The sequence below is a fragment of the Eschrichtius robustus genome, chromosome 13 (assembly GCF_028021215.1).
Source record: "Eschrichtius robustus isolate mEscRob2 chromosome 13, mEscRob2.pri, whole genome shotgun sequence".
NCBI lineage: Eukaryota > Metazoa > Chordata > Mammalia > Artiodactyla > Eschrichtiidae > Eschrichtius > Eschrichtius robustus.
The window spans coordinates 25,309,177-25,333,217 of record NC_090836.1 but is presented as its reverse complement, the minus strand read 5'-3'; the positions used below and the strand labels follow the sequence as shown (position 1 = coordinate 25,333,217).

The following is a 24,041-nucleotide window of genomic DNA, read 5'->3' as shown; positions in this document are numbered from 1 at the left end:
GTCACATTCCAAGATGGGAAATGAGGGAGGGCAAGGAGAAAAGGGGATAAATGGCTTTCATAAAAGCCCTACTCAGTGACTTTTACTTACATATCTACCTGCCAAGCCTGGGAATATAGTTCTTCACTTGGGTTTACTGTCCAGGATTCTTATACTAAGGAAGGAGAGAAGAGTATTTACATGGCAACCAGAAGTCTCTCCCACATCCCTAATTATAATACTTTGCATTAATTTTACTTTTATCACCTTTTCTAGGAATAAATGCAAAAGAAACAGTGTCAATTAAAAAGTGATACTGTGGTTGTATAAAGCAAAAATTATAATTCTTTACTTCACTGCTATCCTTTTCCCATTTCCTCTAGTTATCATTTTTAATAGTCCAGGACATCTCATAACAATAATAGGAGTTTCAGAAGGAGAAAATAGAGAAAATGGAGGTGAGAAATTAATCAAGGAAACAAATCAAGAAAACTTCCTAGAACTTAAGGGTATGTGTTGTCAGGTGGAAAGAATGCACTGGATGCCCAGCACAAGAGTGAAGACGGACCCAGATCACAGATGTCACTGTGACGCTTAAAGGCACTGGGGACAAGAAAATTACATAAGATTCCAGAGAAAAACAGGTCTGATACAATGGGTCAAGAATCTGAGTGGCTTTAGACTTCTCATCAGGAATATTTAAATGCACAAAGGTGCTTTGCCATGTGGACCTCTCCACTGGGCTTCTTGAGTGGGCTGATGACAGAACAGCTGCATTTCCCCAAAGGATGATCCAAGAGAGAGCAAGGGGGAGCTGCACTGTCCTTTATGGCCTTTGCTAGCACCCTTTGAACTTTATAATAATTGTTTTTTTAATTCATCCTTGACGAACCATATAGTTCAACTGAATCAAGCCTATTTGCTTGGTGTATAGACCAAAACAAAAAACAAAAAAAGTACTAATTTCCCAGCCTCATTTTTTCCACCTTTTGCCTCCAAATGAAAGACTCTAATGGGTTCCTGTGTGTTCCTTCAGCGTGGACTTGGCTTAGGACAGACATGATGTTAATGGCGTCTCCTACCTCGGACTCAGCAATCCCCATCTCTAGTATGATGGGAGTGCCAAAGGGGATCGATCACTGTGCTATAGAGCATCACCCTTATAGACGGATGTGATACCAAAGCAGCAGCCTCAATCTGTGTCAAGGACTCAGATCTTTAATGAGGTTCCCCCAACCTAACTACCCTCCATTAGAGGAAAAATCAACTTCTGACCAAGTTTACTCATGCAAAGACTGGTTCATGAGAAGGTGGAGGGCAGGGGGGAACAGGTCTGACTGGCTTCATTCCTTCTAAGACCCAGACAGGGAGGAGGGGGACCTCACTATTGTTGGTTCAACTATCCTTTACTTAGAAGAACAAGTTTAATACATAAGAGTATTTGTCAGGTTAGGTCCTGTTGAACAGTAAGATATACAAACGTATTCACAATTTTTAGTCAAAGCATCTGAACTCTGACCATATATTATTTACATATTTAGCTGCTTCTATATTTTTTACATGATAGGAAAATCAACTTATGGACATATCTCATATATGGGATGAAAATTATTTGACCTTTTTAGCTCAACATCAGTGGTATATAATCCTATCAGAAAATGGAAAAATGCCTCTGCTGTGCTCAGTTGAAAGTTGATTTTCTTTCTGTCATATCACCCTGGGTTTTTTTCCTTTCTAATTATGATAGTTTGTCACATACATAAAAATCACACAGTCTGGTGTATAGCATGAAACTGGAAATAGTCTTAATGAAGGAAATTGATTGGTCATTGGGATTGGTAGCTAGTGACTGAATCTGAGGTTAGTGGTGCCATTGACTTTTGTAGATACAGTGCAGAAGAAATAGATTTGGGGTAAATTATAAAATCCACTTGGGATATATTGAATTTGAGGTGTTTCTGGGGCATTCATATAGCAAAAAGTATTAACTTACCTTAATTTTGTTGCTTACTTGCTAAAACTTTTATGCAAACTACAGAGAACTAAAAAAAGAAAAAAACAAACAAAAATCAGCATGAAAACACCTTTTGATCATTTGCACAAAATACAGGTTGTTTAGCACCAGTTGTTAATTCCCAGTCTAACACCTATCTCCCAGTTCTCTTCTGTGGGCAATGTTACCAAACCAGGTTCGTTTTACCTAGCGCACAGCAAGCCCAAATGCTGAGATGCTGAGGTCTGCAGCAAAGGCAGGGTTTTTCCACACAGCAGCCAAGTGAGGGAGCTGGAGGGCAAATCTCAAATTTGCCTCCCTGAAGGCAAGGGGCTCTGGGTATTTATGGAATAAAGAAGCAGGGCGGTCTCAGTGGGGGAGCATGGAGAAGGGTGATGGGAAAAAGGTGAGGTAACAGTCATTCTGTGCAGGCCTAACTAAGCTATGGGCCACTGCACCTTCAAAAGGTCACCAAGTGGATACTCCACATGCCCAGTTGAAGGGTTGGTGGTCCCATCCAGCCTTAACCAGCTCAGCTTGAGCTAGACACAGATGACCCCAAGTTGCTTGAAAATAACTCGGGCAAACATCTTATTGTTTAGGCTATGTGCTGCTTGGAGGACAAGCAAGTCTTAAAATGACCTTGATTAGTGAAGGCAGGTGAAACGGATTTGACTAATCATTACCCACAGTTTCAGTAATACATAATACAATGGACATTTTTTTTTTTTCCTTGGAAGCAAACTGTTTTCCAGATATAACTCCACCAGTAACATAGGATTAAGTACTCGCCCCTCTTTCAAGTTAAGCAAGGTTTCAATCTTCAGGAGGAAATTTAGTCTTCACTGAGTATTTTAGAAGATGGTGAGCTGCTTTTTAAATAAGCAGGATCAAATTAGTCAGTTTTGTTTCACTGGGACATCCAACTCTTATGGGATAGTTGTTACCCTGAAAGTAGACTACTCTAGAGACCAGGCATCAGGTGTAACTAAGTGAACAACAACCAGCTTCCAGCCACACAAGACCTCAAACAATCAGACCTACAAAGGAAGGGCTGATGGTGCATTTGTGGCTAAGATAAAGAAGCACTTTAGATATGTATTAACTCATTTAGTCCTTATAACAATCTTTGAGACATTATAGTACAATTTTATAGATGAAGAAAAGAGGACAAAAAAATGAAATAATGTGCCCAAGGTCACATGCTAGTAAGTGATTGATTGGACTGGAATTTTAACCCAGGAAATCCTAGCTACAGTGTCTATGATCTTAGACATCACATTATGCTTCTTCTTAAATATGTGAAGGAGGCAGAAACTTTATATCAGTTTAGAGTTGGTTTAAAGTTTCTGGACTAATCCTGAAATGAAAGTCTGGAAATGAAATTGCATCAGTGGAAACTCTTTATCTGCCCTTATTTTCTAGGATAGTTTAAATTTAGTAAAATTTCATATTTCGATAAATGTTAATTCAATAAACAAAATGATGACTGCTCCTTTGAAAGGCAGTTTAGTCTTGTGGTCAAGATTTCTCTGCCTCTCCCAGCTATCTGACTTTGGGTAAATCACTTAACTGCCACTTGACTCAATTTCCTTATCTATTAAATGGGTAAATAATGTTATTATCGTACACAGTTGTAAAAGATTGAACGAGATGAGGAAAGTAAAGCATATAAATATTGCTTACTGGGGAAAAAAAAGCAGTGCTTACCCTTTAAGAATTAGTCATTATTACGCTTTTCTTAGAATTTTTGGTCAATAAATCATAAAATTAAAAATCTCAATGTTTGGAAAATCTGGTAACACATGGGCTTGCTCTTGAGCCCTTTTTTTCCCAAAGTTCCCTCTGTTACCTCTTATAATATGAAGTGTTAGGGAAAAAAGGTGAATGAAGTATTAATTTTCTTTCTCAACAAATATTCGAGTGCATAGAGAAGTATTGGTGGTATAAGAATAAGGAAGACAGATGTGATTTCTTACGGAGCTTACCATCTAGAAGACAAGAAAAACATTTAACAAATAATTAAAAGCGTTACCTGTGCCTGGAAAGGAAAGTTTAAACGTTCTTGACAGAAGAAAATAAAGGGGCACAAAACATGGTGCAGAGTTTGGAAGAGTAATACGGATAGGGCTGCAAATGTTAATTCCTGCGCCCAAGTATCTCATTCCTAACGAAGTACTATTATAGGAGTTGAGATTCTTTCTGTGGTCTCTAAGTATCCGTTGGTAGGTAACAAATTTCTCCTTGGAGAAGTTAATTCCTTGCTAGCCACGTGATCACAACTGAAATAAGTTTAAACCGCGATTCTGTTTAGTCACGCCCCTTTAACTTGGCTCACACCTCTTGATTCACAAAGCACTTCGTCAGCGAAAGGAATATCGCGAGAACTCTACACCGTTTCCCTCCCCGCCCCCCGCAACCCCGCAACCCCGCTGACGTTTTTAACGGTGGTAGTTGCTTTTGTTCTCGCGATATTTCCGGGTAAACGGGAGCCCGGGCGACCGGGCTTCTGTGAAACATGGCGGTCGGCTGGGACCGTAGCACAAGGTAAAATACTGAAACCTCGCTGGGTGCTGTTTTCTCGTTTGTTCCAGGGCTGTTCAGGGCATGAATGTGGTTAAAGGGGTGAGAGCCCGTCATAGCGTTGGCTCCCTGTCTTAATTCCTCTCTTCCGGAGAGCGGGCCGGACCGGGGAGCCGGTCTACCTACCTTCCCCGGGGTCGTTACCGGCAGGACCCTGGGCAGCGCTGCGCCTGGAAACTCCCCTTTTCCTGGTCCAGTGTCTCTCCGCTGTCTTCCAACTTGAAGGAGTTTAGCTGCGTTCCCATAGCTGCTGACCCTGGCCCATTGCTTCTCACAGTGCCCCGTGCCCCGGTGGCTCCTCCCGTCCGCAGGGGCGGAGGGTCCCGCGTTGTGAAGACCAGCCTGATCGTGTCCTGATCCTCCCGGGTGTCTGGCTCCCATCCCCATTCAAATACCAAATTCTTCGCAGCAAGTTGCGCTAAGAAAGACCGAGATCTTGGCCTCGCCTCGGGAGGTTCGCACGCCGCTTAGGAAATTGAGAAAGGGGCAGGGCAGGGTGAGATGCTGTAGAAGAGACAGGTCCGAGTGTCACTACTTTTCTGAAACCCTCAGAGAGTTAAAAAGCCCTTGTTAGATAACGTGTCAGCTCGTGGTAGAGAATAGTCTTGGGTATTGGTAGTCTATAGAATTAATAGGTCATTGTTTGAGAAAACACGTTCCAGTAACTTTTATATTTAGGATTTAGTGCCCTCGAGAGAACGCAAAATTACAAAATATCGGTTAAAATGATGCAAGACTGGCTTTCAGAATCAGTTAAAGATGAAGATACAGAAGCAGATAAAGATACAGTTAAAAACGGGATTTATTTATTTGTTTGCAGTTGTACTTAGGTATTTCATTGAACTCTAGTGTACAGCCATTATAAAGAAATGAATTAGGCTTGTTCACTGAAGAATTCAGGACTTATATTTGTTTACTTAATTTGTTTATTGCTATCTCCAAATTGATGCAATTATTCCAGTTCTCTTAGAGGAAAAACATGAAAAAAAGAAATTTCATGGTTTTCTTCGGGGGGAGAATGTGGGGCGGAATTTCTTTCTTTTTGATGATGAACTTCAGTCACAACTGACTGCTGTAATTGTTTGAGGGTACAAATCATAAACATATATCAATCTTGAAAGTCTCAGAGGAAATCAGTACTAGTTTGGAACAACAGCAACAAAAAAGAATTAGAAAAAATGATAAATTTCTTTGAGGATTAGTCATTTAATTGGAAGAAATAGTGAAACATTTTTAATAGAAGTTACTTTTTAGGCAGTCTGTGCGTGCTCCAAATCCTATTCAACAGTTTTTCTATATTTATTCTGATTCTGCCTCTTAATGTCATGATGGGTAAATTAACCTCTTTCTGTCTTAGTTTCCTTATCTATAAAATGGGAATAATAATAATACCTAACTCAGAAAGTGAGTGGTGATGATCAAGTGAGCGAAAACATACAAAGCACCTAGAACAATGCCTGACATACAGTTAACTTTCATTAAATGTTAGCTCTTGTTATTTTTAAATTTTTGTTTTCTAACTTCTATACCTACTCACAAAATGTTGCCTTTGTTCTTAGTCAAAATATAGACTGAAGAAGATGCTTTTATAAGTAATTTCTTTGATTCCAAAATTGATTAAACTCTTCAGTCTATATGGTTAAAATGTCCTTAAACTCCATCTTCCAATTGCTTGCTTTCTTAAGCCGTTATCCTCTCTTAATTACTAAGGTACACATTCCTCCTTCTACTACTCCATGCAGTCTTACTTCAGTCTAGGTCAGTTCTAGGTCATTTCTGCCCTAGGTGCCTTGTTAACCCATTCTCCTTGCTTTTGGGGACCTTCGTTCTGTTTTCAATATATTTCATGTGTCTCTGACCTTTTCCTCACACTTTCCTTACTTGTTTAATTCAATTAATTTAATTCAGTTTTGTATGCTTTTATTGAGCAGTTACTGTAGTCAAACCATTCTTTGAGGAGGGTGATGATTGTCTTTGCTTCATCTCGCTACTAGGTACTTCCAAATTGTTGTGTTGCCATCACTCTATAGTCTCTTCTTTTAACTTTCATTCTATCCATTTGTATAATCCTCAGTCTATTCATGTTATTATCACCTAACTTCAGATACTTTCCCACCTTCCTAAAGACTTTAACATAAACCTCAAATATCCTACAAGTTTTTGCATTTCTTTTGAGAATTAGACACAGATATTTATCAAATGACTCATTTTTATCTTGATTAAAAACTGTGAGGTAACCATTATGTCTACGTCCCTCCTTTTAAAACAAAATTATAAAAGAGAATTCTGAGAAGTTGAGGATCTTTTCAAATTTGTCACATAGCTGGTAAGTGCCTAGAAGTACCCCTAGTGTTTTTGATCACAGAAAACTCACATTTATACCATCTTACTTGGCTTCCAAGTAAACCTTTTTTTTTTAATCACTTGGAAGTTTATTAGATTTGTTTGAATTCTGTTAGTGTAAATAATTTTAAAAACAATTTAACTCTGTTGTAAAAAGTTTTAAAGTAAAAAGAATGAGTACTTTTTTGATATCTAGTGTTTGTAAAGTGAAACTAAGTTATCTTTCATAAAATTTATTGCATTCTAATGCAATATTGTCAAGTAGTTTAAAATTACATATAAGTCCTGGTTTTGCTTTTCGTTTCTGAAGTTCAGTGATAGCCTGGATAATATTTGTTCCATCTCCTTTCTCATTGTTATTAATGGCTTGTGTTAGTTTCATAGGACTGCCATAACAAATTACCAACTGGATGGCTTTAAAAAATAGAAATTTGTTCTCTTACAGTTCGGGAGGCTACCAGACTGAAATCAGGGTGTCAGCAGGGCCATACTCCCTCTGACAGCTCTAGGAAAGAAACCTTCCTTGTCTCTTCTAGCATCTGGGCAATCCTTGGCTCCTTGGCTTGTAGATACATCACTCTAATCTCTGCCTGTCTTCACATGGCATTCTCCCCTGTGTGTCTGTGTATCCTCACGTGGCCTTGTTATAAGGGCACCAGTCATTGGATTTTGGGCCACCTTAATGCAGTATGGTCTCTTAACTAATTACATCTTTAAAAACCCAAGTATTTCCAAATAAGACCCATTCACAGATACCAGGGGTTAGGACTTAAATGTATCCTTTTGGGAGACATAGTTCAACTCACAACAATGGCCATGTGTATTAACCAATTAAATATTTCTCATATTGTTAAATATCATTAAAAATAGAAGTTAGCTCATAAAGTGTGGTTAGCAGAAGATAAATTGTGTCTCCATTTTTGTTTGAAGAAGTAATTAAACTTAATTGAGCAGACCATAAAAGTGTCATGAATTCTATATTTTAATCTTGGCAAAGCATCTGATAGTTTCATTATATTCACGTGGACACAGATGATGAAATACTAGCTGTATGACATTACTTAGATTGAGTGTTGATAATGTGTCTCTGTGTTCCAGCATGAAAGGTGGTTTCTTATTTCTTATGCAGTTTTTCAAAGCATTGTCTTAGTTTTTATCAGTGACTTCCTGGAATTTGCTTGTTTTATTTTTTAGTATACACAACAGTTCAGGAGAGAAATTGAAGCTATGGTACTGGACTGGAGATTGTCAAAGTATGAAGAGCAACACCAACCAATGGGCAAAGGAATCTAGCATAATGGCTCCCAAATTTTGTTAACCAGTACAAAAAAATGTATAGAAAAAATCAGGGAAAGGGGCTGGACTTAAGGACTGATATAGAATTGCAGTTTTTAATTTTATTAAAGGAGGATATCCAAAAACAAAACAAACAAAGAACTTTCTATCTACTTTTATCACTTCATAAAAGAAAGGACATTCGACACATTAAAAAAAAGGAAGGAACTAGTCTCAGAATAAAAGACAGATTTTTAAACTGAATAAATTTAACTTAAAAAAAATCCTATATTGTCCTTGTTTTTTTCATTTAGGTACAGACTAGAAACTTTTGTAACAGAATGGCAGTTCTGTGGTTCTGGAAACCACTGATCTAGGGTCTTTCTAAATGCGTTTTTGAAAATGTCTGACCGAGCTGGATGGAGAGGCAAATAGAGTGGGAATGGGAGCAGTGGAACTGGATGACTGGGAGGAATCCAAGGGATTGAGAACACAGGGAAAATGAAGAGTAGATTCTTCCCTAGTGAGGAAATTAAAGAGCTGGAAGGATAATTGTTTCTGCTCAGAGAGGAAAATTGGTGATTTGGATATTAGAGGTGGCACAGTTTTAAAAGTTAAGAGGAACCAAAGCATGGCCTTGTTCATGTGTGGCTTTGTATAGAATTAAGATGGAAGTCACTGGAGAATATCTGTTAGGCTTACATGGTAAAAGGATTATCATTTTGAATGAGTGCCCAAGAATGAGCGTCATAGGGCGGTGATGGAATGGGGAAGAAGAGAAGTACAGTGAATGATCCAGGTGCTGAAGTCATTAAGGAAATTCTAAATATATCCAGGTGTTAATGGAAGATGAATCAAGTGCTGAAGTGAGTTAGTGTACACTATGGGTTGGAGCATGGACTCTGGAACCAAGCTGCTTGGCAGTGAATCCAGTTTCTACCACCTGCTGTGTGGCCCTTGAAAATACTTGACTGGGGACTTCCCTGGTGGCGCAGTCGATAAGACTCCGCACTCCCAATGCAGGGGGCCCGGGTTCAATCCCTGGTCAGGGAACTAGATCCCACATGCATGCAGCAACTAAGAGTTCGCATGCCAAGGAGCCTGTGTGCTGCAACTAAGGAGTACAGGAGCCACAACTAAGGAGCTGGCGAGCCGCAACTAAGGAGCCTGCCTGCCACAACTAAGACCCAGTGCAACCAAATAAATAAATATTTTTTAAAAAAAAGAAAATACTTAACTGTTCTGTGCCTCAGTTTCCTTATCTATAAGTGAGAATAAAAATAGTATTTACTTTGTAGAGTCCTTTAGAGGATTAAATGAATTTAATATATAAAGTGCTTCAAATAATACCTAGCACATAATATGAAAGTTAGCTATAATTCTATGTAGTATGTGTGTTTATTATTATTATTAGAAGATAGACTTGAAAAGGGAAGAGATGGTTGAGATATCATGTTAAAACATGCTACTTCTTTACCTGTGAGTCTCAGAAATGAAGTATGATTCAAAGAGAATTACCACCAGGAGAATGTCATGTTTCATAAAGAGCAGGTAGAAGGATTGCTTTTAGAAAAACTGGAAGTTATTGGATGACTTGTTCATGTCAGAACAGTGGCTCTATAGAGTAGATTGGCAAGTTTTCGAGGTGGAACGAATTTCTTGGGTGTAGGTTAATGCTGAGCTAACAGGAATGGGACCGGAGCAGCAACAGAGTGACAAGGTGCTCCACTGTAGAACAGAGCTGTCTTAGCAGAAGGTGAGACACAGCCTGCTGTTGTCCACCTTTCTATCCCGGGATGGGGGAGAGGCAATGAGAGTGCACTATGCATGCCCTCGGGGTCAGGCCGTGGAATCTTGAAAACTAGGAATGGAAGAAGCCAGAGGCTGGGAAATAGCCAAGTGAGTGCACTGGTTAGATGATTAAGGGAGGAGTGCTGGATAGGTGAAGTGTTATATGAAGTGTTAGAGGGCTGGTAAAACTAGCTGCTTGCCATATCTTTATACTTACATATAATTTACAAGAAAGCATTTATAGAGCTCATTACAATATAGAAAGTTTAGAAAGTAAAATTCACAGTTTAATTCATTTGCTCAACAATGCTATACCTACTATGTGCCAACCACTGTTGTAGGTGCTAGGGATATACTGTAGTGAGCAAAACAAAAATTCTTCTTGTAGATCTTATATTTTTACATATTTACTTATCTAAGTATGACTGTTTTGATTGGAAAGCTGTGCTACCATGAGTTTTTCTGGGGAAATTTCCCACCTTCCTTCTTTCCTTCCTTCCATAAATATTTATCAGGTAACCTGCTGTGCATTGGAGATACAAAGATTAAGCTAGACATAGTTCCTGCCCTAAAATTACAATGGAGAAAACAAAATTAAACAAGCAAGTATAAATAGTGTGATAAAGGCACAATGTCCTAGGCGCCCATGCTATAACTCATATGTTTGAGGTCATAGAAGTTTGTTTTTTTCCCCCTGAGACAGATATTTAGACTGAGACTTGAAGAGTAAATAGGAGTTAGCCACATGTAGAGGTGGGGGAGGGGGGGAAGGATATTTATAGTAGAGAGAATAGCATGTTTAAGGAATAGAAAGTGATTTAGTATGGTTGGAACTAAGACTTTGAGGGATTGGGTTTTGAAGAGAGATAAGCAGGGCCTGTGTTTTGAGTGCTTTGTAAACCATGTTAGGATAGGGTCCAAACTCTTTAAATGTAATGGGAACCTATAAAAATACTTTAAAATAAAATTTATATGATCAGTTTTATGTATTAAAAATATTATTGATTGTAGTGTGGAGAGTGAATTGAAAGATTGAAGATTGAAGCAATGCAGAGATAGATTATGGCAGCTGAGACTAGGCTCCTACTAAGGAACTTCTCAATGGGCCTGGAAAAGAAATGACAGACTTGAGAGACATTTAGGAAGAGTTTAAGTCTAAGGATGCAACTTAACGTTTCTAGCTTGTGCATTTGAGTGCATGTGTCATCATTAACGAATATAGGGACACAGGAGGAGAAACAGGTTTGGTAGGGTGAAGTATTTATTTTCAGACTTGTTTAGTCTGAACTGTCTCTGGAATGCCCTAATGAAAATGTAATAGAAGGCAAAAAGATATACATGTCTGCAGAAAGATTTGGACTGGGAACAAAGATTTGAGAGGAATCAACATGTAGATAGAAGTGGAAGGGATGGGAGATCACCTGGGGAAAGTGTGGAGGTTGGGAGGGGGGCCTAGTGCCCTCTGAGAGGAAGAAGAATCTGCAAAATAAGCCAAAGAAGGTCTTAGAGGTAAAACAAAAAATCAGGAGTATAGTATTACCTAAGCCAAGGTAAGAGACTGTTTCAAGAAGAAAAAGAAGTGATGAATAAGTGAGAAAATATATTTTCTCAGAAGCAAAATTGATTAAGGGCTAAAAAGTGTCCATTGGATTTGGTACTAAGCAAGTTGTTTTTTTGTTTTTGTTTTTTTTTTTTAATTTTTATTTATTTATGGCTGTGTCGGGTCTTCGTTTCTGTGCGAGGGCTTTCTCTAGTTGCGGCAAGTGGGGGCCACTCTTCATCGCGGTGCGCGGGCCTCTCTTGTTGCGGAGCACGGGCTCCAGACGCGCAGGCTCAGTAGTTGTGGCTCACGGGCCCAGTTGCTCCGCGGCATGTGGGATCTTCCCAGACCAGGGCTCGAACCCGTGTCCCCTGCATTGGCAGGCAGATTCTCAACCACTGCGCCACCAGAGAAGCCCAGCAAGTTGTTAATGACCTTGCTGAGAGCAAATTTAGTTGAGAGGCGAGGAAGTAGTCTCAGTATATGAATATGGACAACTCATACCTTTAAGTTTTGCTGTAGGTATGCAGCTGGAGATCTATACAGTAGTTGGAGTTGGACTTGAGCTTAAGTGGAGAGTTTTGTCTTAAAGATAAGTGGCTTGAACGTATTTATTATTTAACTCCTGTAGGAAAGAATGAGTATAAATTGAAAGGTGGAAGAAGGATCAGTCTTGGTGCTGTTACTGCTAAGCAGGTACAGAAAATAAATTTGATTATTGAGTTGAACAAACTTGAGGAGCATGGCTTATGCTTAATAAACACTCAGAAGCTTAATTTACAGATGAGAAGAGCAGTTCTATAACTGTCATGGGGATCAAACACTGTCATCTCTTGTCTACATGTTCTTTTTTTTCCTTAGGAAAACCGTATACATGAAAAGCAAAATTATATTCTGAAGGCCACTTTTGAGCATGGAATCAGCAAGGGGAGTTAGTTGGGTGTTTATAATGGCAAATGAAATCAATCCATTAATGCATTTAGCTTCATTTTAGGGCAATGGCTCCTTCATGGACTGATTAGTAGTGCCCCTGGTTAGGGCCTGCTCTCTTTTGGACAGTGTTCATGATTACTGCCAGTTTTTACTTCCCTGAGTCTCATTTTTCTCCATGAATGCTCTTTCTGTGGTCTGTTCTTTCTGTATTAATCCTACTTAGATTTCAGACAAGTCTTTCTGCCTTCTTCTAGAGACATTCTTTTTCTTTTAGTGACTTTTGCAACCATTTAACTTACTCTGTTATGTGTTGATTTTATCGATACAACTTTGATTTCTGGTAATGCTTGTAGTATCACCTATAATATTATTTATATAAATCAGTCATATAAAATTATATAAATATTTGGGATTTCAGTTATTTTTATGACTAGCATATTTTAGATGTAGTTGGCATATTGATCAAAAAGAATAGCAAGCAATTTTTAAATAATATTTTTATTATAAAAACAGATAATTTGGAAAGTCCATAATTTTGTAAAGAAGACAAAATCTTCCCATGATCTACTTATAACATTTTGTGTATAGGCTTTCTGTTTGTTTCCCATATATCTTTTTCCCTGTCTCCCATAAAACTGGAATATGGCCTTCTGGTCTTTGCTTAATGTATTATGAGTATTTTCTTACATCATTAAATGTTTTCTTTTATAAGATTTTCAGTGTTTACATAGATTTAGAACTTTTAATTCACTGTAATTTGTATATTGGATACGAGGAGTTCGTTTCTATCTTCATTATTTAAAAATAGCCATACAAGAAATATCCTCATCAAATTTTTGTGCACAACACAGATATTTTCCTTCGGATACATTCCTAAAAAAGGAATTTACGTAGTCAGAAGAAGAGTGGTGAATATTTATATTCTTGTTAGCAGTGTATGAGCATGTCTGTTTTACTTCATTGTCATCCATTAATGGGAATGTATTATTTTTATATGTTTTGTTAATTTCATAGGAGAAAAACTTTCTTATTTTAATTTGTATATTCAAATATTACAAATGTGATTGAATTGCTTTTCACCTTTTTTGGCTATTTAATGTGTGTGTGTGTGTAAATTGCCTTTCATTAGTACTTTTTGTCAGGGTGGAAGTGGAGAAAAAAGAGATATGGATAAGTGTTAAGCTTTTTTTTTTCTCAAGGAGGAATGAGAATGTTACGTTGTTCCAAGGACATTTGTCAGTTATCTTAAAATAAACCTTTTAATCTTTTTGGAGGATTCATTTATTCATTTTTTATTCCTTAGCATGACTATATGAAAGAAGAAGAAGGCTTTCCTGAAGATGAGGCGACTGAATCGGAAGAAAACCTTAAGTTTGGTGAAAGAGTTGGATGCCTTTCCGAAAGTTCCTGACAGCTATGTAGAGACTTCAGCCAGTGGGGGTACAGGTGAGTATCAGTTCAAATTAAAACTCCTTCAGTAAGTGCAACTTATAAGTTATCAATCAAGAACATACAGAAATGTAGCCATGAGGAAGAACTCATCAATGAACTGTGCAGTAACTTTATAGTTGGACTGTCCTCATGTCACACTATTTGCCTTAATTTTATTCTTATATATATTCTTTTTGGCATCCAACCCAGTGCAGTCTGTGCATTTAGCAGTGTTTATTAAAACATTACTGAACAAATTAATCCAGTTTTACTGCTTTGGTGCTCTTGAGTTATGTATACGTATATTAACGAGATTCTTATATGTAAATAGAATTGAAGTTATTTAATGATGTTGAAACTGCCTCAGTCTGTTTTGGTTAAGAATGAGTCAATTTAGACATTATAGACATTCACATTACTGAAGAGAGGCAGCATAGGGTAATAGTTAAGAGCTTAGACTTTGGAATCAGACTGTCTAGATTTAAATTCCACCTCTGCCCCTTCCTAACTACTTGATCTTGAGGAAGTTAATCTGTCTATGCTTTAGTTTCTTCTTCTATGAAATGGGGATGATATCAGTATTTACCAGGTAGAGTTGCAGTAGCAATTAAATAAATTAATATTTATAAAATGCTCAGAGCAGTGCCTGGTACAGATAGTAGTATTTGTTAAATAAATAAATAATGAAATATATCAGAAAAATACGCAACTGTAACAGTATTTACTATTATTTCTTTCCCCATGAAGAGCTGATAAGACAATATACTTCCCATAAGATTGACATTTCATTTTGTAAAATGTGTAATAAATTGCTTGCTATTTCTAATCTCTTGTGATTAACTTTTGTTAATGAAAATAGTACAAGTTCTTGATGCACAGTCCATCTTAAGTGTAGTTTGTCATAGTATATGATAGTGCTTTTTCTTTTTGTTAGATCTTTTACTTTTATAAATGAAGTGAAATACTTAGGAGCTTTCAAAGTAGAGTTTTATTAGAGATTTGGAAATGTTATTTGAGTTTCCGACACAGATTGTTGTGGTTTCTCAGGATCTAAGAAATTAAGCTAGTTTTTTTTTTGTTTTGTTTTGTTTTGTTTTTAATTGGACTATAGGCATGGATACATTTTTAATTATGAGGGGACTACTTTCAAATTTGTGTTGTAAAACTTATGCTTACTTTCATCATTTATCTTATCTGTGACACTGCTATATATAACAAGGTAAAAGTTTTATGTATTGTAGAATTTTGACAAATCCATTTAGTGAGAAATGTCCTTCATATTGAAGAAATAAAATGCTTTCTCAGTAGTGCAAATGTTTGTGTTCATGTTTGTGTTCATTAAATCTTCATTTTTGAGCTGTTTTAGAAAAAAAATTTATAATGACTATTTTAAGAAAAACCTTTTATTATATTCGTTCACATGGCAATCATATTAGGGTATTCTTTGCTAATTTTAATCTTACTTAAAATAGTTTTCTGCTGTTTACCTTTTAAAAATTGTTTTAATTCTTTCTTTTTTTGTTGGTGTCTCAGTTTCTCTAATAGCATTTACCACTATGGCTTTATTAACTATAATGGAATTTTCAGTATATCAAGATACATGGATGAAGTATGAATATGAAGTAGACAAGGATTTTTCTAGGTAACTTTTTTTGAAATACCTTTAGATTTAAATTGCTCTGAAGGTAACATATTAAAAAAAAAAGTCTAACCTTTTATACTTGGTTTATTTTAATTCTGAAGAAATAGTACTGAAAAATCCTCATTAATTGTATGCATTAGGTAAAACATTTTAGAATAATTTGAATACTGGTTAAATTCTAAGAGAAACGTTCTCTGATTGAATGTGCATTTACTTAAAAAGGTTAGGAGAATATGTTTTTCCTTAGATGTTGAAATGACAGAAATTGTTTGATGTTTTGAAATTGTTTACTCTTTAGATTTTGAAATATCTTACTCATCTGTGTGAGCTGGAAAATAAATTGTCTAAGGTTACATTGTTTATGCTTATAGCTTGATTGTTGTAAATTGTGTATAAACTATATTTTAAGGTAAACAACATCACTTTTAAACCTTTGAATATATTAGTACCTTAATTAGGAGACAAAATATACTTTAATTTTTTTGTATTATTTGGATTTTTTAATTGACTGAAGATAACAGGTTTATAATACTTAGATTGCACTAGATAGCAGGAAACATTTACTTCTCAATTTCAATCCCAGCTCTGCCATTTAGGGAACTTACTAAATCTATTTCTGCATGTGCTTCAGTTTCCTTTTCTGTAAAATGGGGATAATAATTATAGTACTTTCCTCTTCAGGTCAGTGAGAATTCAGTCAGTCAACATTTGTAATAGTTGCTGTGTAACCTTGGGCAAGTCATATAACCGACTTCTTTTGGGCCTCAGTTTCTTGATCTATAACATCAGTGTTATTCTTAATGCCATTAGTTTTTAAGAAATTTGTTGTTTTTCTTATTTTGGTTTTAGCACCAATGAAATAATTTTGATTCTTTCCAAATGAAGTCATGTAGTTCACCACATAAGTGTAGTGGGGATGCCCAGAAGCCTGTCTACTTGGCCTCATCCTCTTCCTATAAAATCTCCTGAGCCTAAACCCCAGGGTTATTTGGAACATCAGTTAGAACTCCAGACTACTTTAAGACTCTGTGAAGTTCTAAAAATCTGTACTCCCTATTGAAACCAGATGAAAATTATTAGAGTGAAAAAAAGTTTAGATAGGAAGCACAGCACAGGACAGGACTGATCCTGATTGTACTCATTCTGTTATTCATGGCGCTGATTCTGATATTTGAAAATTAATTTGATTTGAACTAAGCATTTGAAAATAAGGCATTGGTTGAGCCTTTTTAAAAGGCCATGCAAAGCTTTAAGAATCAGTTTTGTTTTTTTTTTTCTGGTAATTTGGGTACATTTATCTTGAGTCACACAGACCTAGTTTCCAATATGCCACTTCAGTGGTTATGTGGTCTTAAGCCAGGCATTTATTTAAACTGCCGTAAACACCATTGGCTTATTTGTAGAACTGAAGCTATCTACTTTATAGGTCCATGGTAAAGAATAAAGAGGATAGTATTTGTAGGACATCAGGTACAATGCCTGATGTATGGTATTTATTTGGTAAATAAGGAGAGAAAGGCTTTCAATTCCTAACTTTTGATTTTGAAAGTTTTGTATTGTTTAATGGCATAGTCTATTATGTAAGGTTTATGTAAACAGAGGTTAATACTTTTCTCTGAGTTGCTTGGACTTACTAATTGTAGAATTGCCATTAAAATGAAGGCTACTGTGTTAAAAACTTATGAAATCAGAAAGGCTTTTGGAATAATTACAAAATAGAATTTTTACTTTTAAAGTGCCTTTGTTTTGCCCATATGAATGCTATCCAAGTTCTAATTGACATATTTTATTCTGTATGAAGTCCAGGTTTTTCATAGATCAGTTGATTTATATATTGCTCATGTTTTGTTGATCAATTGGTAGGTTCTAATGTTTCCTTTTTGTCTTTTAGCAAATTGAGAATCAATATAGATATTACTGTTGCCATGAAGTGTCAGTGTAAGTACATGTTTAACCTGATGATTGCATATATAGATTATGGTTTAAACAGTTGCTAGTAAAAAGTAAAAGCCACTGGTTGTTTTAACTTTATTTTTCCTTTATGATATCTTAATTTAAGAATACAAATTTCTTTTCTCCCCAGCTTGTGTTCTTTAAATTTCTTCTCCATAAAGAGATTTAACTTTCACATTAGTATAATTAAAATGAAAGAAAATTGGAGGAAATTTTTATAAATCGAAGTTCTAGTTTAGGGATATCCTTTATTTCTTTCTTGTTTGGCGTACCAGTTTTTACACCCACATTCCAGAAACATATCCTGTTTCACAGTTTCAATTTACTACCCTTTACTTTTACTTTTGCATATTAAAATACAGATCCAAAACTTTTAAGTTAATGGTGATGTTACCCTTTTCTGTTTTCTTTGCTGGCTTCACTTAATTATACTGGTAGAAGTGGAAAAATGTTAATATGCTAGATAGATAATGTTTGAGTCAGTATAGTTCTCAAAAATGAAGATGCTTTTTCATCTTAAATTGTGTCTTAAATTACTGCTGGAAAAGTAGAGACCAAGAATTCAGTAGTTCAGACAATTTTTTAAAGTGTGATATCATTTTATCCAATTAAGGAAATTAATTTCTAAAAGATTTCATCTAAGAACAACCTTAAATCTCTTTTCCTTTTCCATTTATTTTTTCTTATGTTAGTGGTTAGTGGATATAGTTTGACTCTCAGCATAGAATATAAAACTTCTAATTCTTTTTTATGCAGATATTGGAGCAGATGTATTGGATTTAGCAGAAACAATGGTTGCATCTGCAGATGGTCTAGTTTATGAACCAGTAAGTTTGATTTACATGTTCTTTTAAATAGTATGCTTTGAGGAATTGTTCCCTTGAAGACAGTTTTGATATTTGCTTTTAATTTTGTCTGAGCTAGTTTTTTAAAAATATATTTTCTTAATTCAAAAGTAGTATACAACATTGTAAATCAGCTATACTTCAATAGAAAATAAATGAAACAAAAACAAAACAAACGGAAGTACTCCATATTCTTTGTAAACATTTAGGCGGAAGAAAAAATTATATCTAATTACCAAATTATATAGATATAATTACCAAATTATATCTAATACCAAAGCCTTGTTAGCATTCTGGATAAGCCTCTATAATCTTGTACTTATTTTATATTTTTTGTTAATGCTTCCTAACAGTTTCCTTTTCTCTTTTATACAGTTGCTATAGTGATGAAATTTTCTTCTAATGATTTGGAAATTCTGTGTCTTATTTGTATTCTTTTACCAAATTTAAGTTCTTAAAAACATTTGAGCTATATTTCTCTTGTAATCAAGAATGAAGCATTATCTAAGAGGAGAAATTTCATATGCATTTACTTCTTCCTCTCTCCTTCACACCTTCATTTCCCAGACCTAGTGAAATACTGACATTCTCTTATTGTTTTCATAGCACAAGTTGTGTGTAGTAAAATTAATTTGTCAGAAAACACCATCACATTACAGGGGCAGGTATCACATTACAGGGGTAGGTGATAACAGATCATGATCAGAACTAGCCCTAAAGAAGCTTTAGAGAACAAAGCATGGAACTCCCAGCTTCTCTGCCTTGCTGACTGCTCTGTTGGCATTGTGGTACTTATGTTTACCCATGCATTCTTGAGTTGTTTTGTTTACCATTGACAGTTGTGAACCCTCTTTAAACAAAATTGCAAAGTGAAGACTAAAGGTGATGGAGGAGGATTAGAAGTAACTGAATGTGTGGAGGAGAAAAAAAGGAAGCTCTTAGGTCAGTTTTGATTACCAAATTATTTTTAGTTTACATGAACAAAATATATTTATGCCTTTTGATACACACTTTTTAAATAAAATTTTCTAAAGGAAAAGTAACTTGTTACTGCCACTCTGAACCACCCTACTTCCTAACTCCTGTACTGCCACTCAAAAAATTGATATCAGTAATTTTTAATGAGGTTAGGAACCTTACAAATTCAGGTACCATGTTATTACATGTTAAACTATTATCTGGAAATTTAGATCTAGATGGTTATTATCAGACACTAACATTTGCATTCTATTTCATACTACTTTAGGAATAATGATTCAACTTTATGTTTTATTGCTTTTATTTTCTACCCTTCTTAGTTTCTTTATTTTTGTTTATCGTTTTGTGAGGGCCTTTTTGTGACTTCCTTATCAAGCAAGAATATGTGGGTTATGCTTTATGACAGACTGCCTATGTCATTCTGTTCTTAATACATGTAAGGTTGGCTGAGGATAGAATTCTTGCTTTATGGTGTTTTACACTCAAAACTTTATAGACATTCCTTTATTGCCTTCTGGCATAATTTTCTTTTTCTTTGCAGGTAACATTTATCTACTTATATGCTTTTTTCTTTTACTTTTGAAATTCAGATATTTATCCTATATATCCAAGTGTGGATCCCCTTTAGTTATTTTTGGCTTTTGATGGTATTAATGATCTGAAGTTTTAAGTGTTTTTTGCTTGTTTGTTTGCTTTAATGATGTTCAGAGTAATGGTTTTACCTCTTTTTTAAAATTCTTATCAAGTGATGTTGAATTTCATGGAGTGGTTTTTATCAATTCTTGCATAAGATGCATATTTTGAACTTTGCCTGTGAGTTCTGGGAGATGACCTTGATCCAGCAGGATCAATCTTTTTTTTTCAATGCCTTCATTATGTTTTAAAATTCAGTGATTATATTTTCCACCTCTGATATATTGCAGATCACTCCATTTTTTTCTGTCTTCATGATGTTAAATCTCATTGAGAAATAATTAGAAAAACTTCACTTTTCTTCTTCTTTTTAGAAATGGTATCACAGAGGAAAATTAGCCCTTGGACCTCAGATTTACCACTTCTTTCAAATTAATGAATCTTTTTGTCTATCTGGCTATCTATTTTCTTGTTCATCTTTAGGATGGGAAAATAAATGGCCAGTTAACTGACTGAGAGTTGAGATAGACTGTTGAGTTATGTCGGTTCCCTTTCCCTCCCTGCCCCCACTTTTTTTTTTTCCAGACCTAAATGAAAGGAGAAGGATATATAGTTTAGATATACTGTGTTTCTTCTAAGCAAAATTAGAGCTTCAGATGCTTTTGAAAAGAAAGCAGGAAGTCACACTGGGTTCAGGAAGGCATAGTGGTTCACCACGGCACCCCAAATTTCCTTTTCTGTATTTGTTTTGACAGGTTAAATTTAGCTAGGGTAATTCCTTTTTTCTTTAACTGGTGTGACTGTCCTCATTAGCAGCCAGCTGTAGCAGTATTTTTGCTTAATTTAGAATACAGTCCAGGTCACATGTAATCTGGGAATAATAATGCTGTGGAATGCCCTTTGTGATGTGGTCTCTGGCACTCGATTGAACTGCTAGAAGTCTTCTTAGGATGGTGACTATCTCTTCCTCAAGTGTCTTGTTATCTTTTATCACCTGTTTTCCTCTGTTACTCTGAACTGGGGATTTACTGCTTTCATGGATTTTCCTGTCCCATGAAATAAATTATGTGTTGGGCTCTTTCTTCAATTTAGTCTCCCTTGTATGCTGTCTTGCATAAGTTTTTGATAATTTCCAGCATATGGATGCTAATTTAAAATGATTTAAAATAATGATACAGTTTGTGTCCTCATTTTTCTGTTTCTTTGGACATTGTGAGAATTTGAGGAGATAATCATCTTGAACTTATCCTCTAAAATTTATTTATGCTGTTTTTCTAGTATTCGCTCCATACTGAGTGTCTGTCACTCCCACTCTCTTCACGTTTATTTAAGTCTCTGATTTTTTTAATAAATATTTTTTCTGGACAGCTTGTCTCTTCAGCTAGATTCTAAGCTCCTGAAAAGCAATTACTTTATTTTTTCTTCTTTATAGCTCACAAAATGTAAAGCATAATGAATTGCAGGTATTAGGCACTGATGAATATGTTAGAATTATGTAATTGTGGCAAGATCTTTGATTATTCCATTGTAACAGTTTCTGCCATTTCTTTTAATCATTTGTGGAATAGGAAAGTTTTATTTTAATTTAACTGTCATGAACTAAAAGTCATGTCTTAGCCAGAAAGTTAGAAACTTAAAAATATGTCATTGTATATTTTTATCAGTAATTTTTAAAACGTTTAACAGTGTTTCGTAAGTATTCCTTCCCTTGTCCTAATTTATATTAAAATATTTAAGAATTATTATTAATGTAAAATTATTTGAGATAATTTTTCCTTGTTTTTAAATTTTCACTCATTCTTTTCATATGCAGTCTGAATATTAAAAACTTAATTCTAATAATTTTACTGGTTTCTAAACCATGATCACACAGTATGCTATGATAGCTACTATTTATTTAAAGAAAATAACTACTTTTAGGGATGTGAGAAAGTGAGGAATCTGACATAGTTGGGTTTATATACTGACCTTCATTATCTGTGATTTTTGAAAAAATTTTTTAATCTTTTGAGTTCTTTTTTATATATAAAAAGGAGAGAATAATAACAAACTCACAAGGTTGTTACGAAGGTTAAGTGAGATAATGATTTAAGTAGCATAGTGCCGAGCACAAAGTAGGCCACTCAGTAGTTCTTTACCCGCTGTGTTAAGCACTATACCGAGCAGTTGGGGGAAGTCAAAGGGAGAATCACATAGTCCCTGCTGTCAGTAGTTTTATTCATAAGGTAACTGGAGAGCAGTTGCATGTGGCCTCATCTGTTTGCCATGGTGTGTTTTATAGCATTTTCTTTGTGTGCTGTGGTGTGAAAAAGGTTGGGAAGCAAGGTATAGACAAGTTCAGCAGGAGGAGTAATCAAAGTAATTTCATTATAATCATTAACCTAGAGCAAATGGTGTATAGAATTTAGACTGACATTAGGGTCACAATTACAGGAGAGGAAGGTTCCAGGTTGATATAATTAAATAACCAAAGGCACAGAGGTAGAACTGTCTGATGCATTGAGGGGTTAAAGAGAGGATTTATAGTGAGAGAGTAGTAGGTTAGGGCATGATTATGGAGGGATCATTAATAATATTGATAAGTTAGAAAGTAGAATTAATATGCCTTGTTATAAATTGCCTTTATAAAAAGCAAAAGTGGACTTTTTGTTGGAAAATTAAATTGTGGATATTGCCACAAACTGTGAGAAGCTTGCCTTTTTTCCTCTGATTCTACAGAGTCGCTAAGTTTGTCTTTGAATTGGTGAACATAGTGCCTAGATAAAATTTCTTGAATTATTCTTTCTTGATTAATACATTTGGGAATTATAGTGACATTGTTAGGTCATTTCAAAACTTTTTGATTTTATCATGGTATTTTCCTGGCAAGAATATGGGCTTTGGATGCTTGAATATTATACTTAAGCTGTATGTCTTTTTCATTTCTTCTTCTCTTTTAAATACTTAAGTTTCATGCTGGCATCATTTAAATGATTTTAAGTCTTAAAATATCATTTTGTACATGTGATAGATTGCATTGTATCCATTCCTATAAATGTAGATAACTGTAATAGAAAAATATTCGCAATTAGTGAAATCTCTTTATACTACCTTTGAGTAAAATTTTAAATTTTTTAGTTTGACTTATGGAAGATTAAATGTAAATAATGAATACTTGTTTTTAATGTTATTATAAATTTGTTCCTTGGTCAAAGAAAATTTTTAAAAATTATGATATAAGAGCCAAGAGAAATTGACAGTGCTAGTGATTATGTTTTCCTTTATTTCAGGCAATATTTGATCTTTCACCACAGCAAAAAGAGTGGCAGAGGTAATAAGTAAACAAAGTATTGTGGTCCATGGAAATTAGATCATGCTTTGTCTCTTTTGTCTACTGTAAATTATTCATAGATTAATATATTTCTCTAGGCATTTCTTTGGATGAAATATTAGCAGAATATAGTATATAATATAATCTTTACACTTTCAAAGATTTTATCAGATCTTAGGAAAGTCATATAATCTTTAATGCACTTTGAATCATAAATACACTTTAGTTTTCATTTAAAATTGAATTAACTATTTAAAAAATTTTAAAAGCAATATATGATCATATTTGAATATAAAGGATATAAAGTGAAAGTAAAAGCCTCCTCATCATTCTCTAAACCTAGTGCCACTGACTGGTGGTAATAACCAGAGTTAAATTTCTTGTGTAGCCTGCTAGAAATATTCTGTTTGTGTATAATTTTCTACATGTTTCCATATTTGCTTATGTTATTTTTTTCCTAATACAAATGGGGTCATTCTATACATTTGTTTTATAACTTTCTTTTTCCAACCTAACCTTATATTTTGGACATCTTCCCACTTAAGTACATATAGTGGTACCTTTTATGGATAAGCTATAATTTATTTAATCGGATACTTATCGATGGGCATTTAGATTGCTTGCGGGATTCTAATATCAATGCTCAGTGAAAATTCTTGAATCTAATTCCTTGTGTGAATGTATATATATATATATTCCTTATGTACTTGAGTGAATATATGTATATGTATATAAAGTTTCTAGAAATGAAATTTATCTTTTAGAGTATATTTAATGTTTTGCTAAGTTCTCATCACAAGGAAAAAAATTTG

General features: G+C 35.0%; 1 protein-coding gene across 2 annotated transcripts in view; it reads left to right on the top strand.

Moving 5' to 3' along the window:
- The first annotated feature begins 4,433 nt into the window (after nt 1-4,433).
- ERGIC2 (ERGIC and golgi 2) overlaps nt 4,434-24,041 on the top strand; it is a 35,648-nt gene continuing 16,040 nt past the window's right edge. The window contains exons 1-6 of one of the 2 annotated variants that reach the window (XM_068560303.1): nt 4,434-4,519; nt 13,741-13,883; nt 15,456-15,510; nt 17,402-17,448; nt 18,220-18,290; nt 23,189-23,229. In XM_068560303.1, the coding sequence (XP_068416404.1) occupies nt 13,778-13,883; nt 15,456-15,510; nt 17,402-17,448; nt 18,220-18,290; nt 23,189-23,229 (320 nt within the window). In that variant the 5' untranslated portion in view covers nt 4,434-4,519; nt 13,741-13,777. Of the gene's footprint in view, nt 4,520-13,740; nt 13,884-15,401; nt 15,511-17,401; nt 17,449-18,219; nt 18,291-23,188; nt 23,230-24,041 lie in introns of both variants that reach the window. The other variant, XM_068560302.1, reaches the window with a different exon arrangement.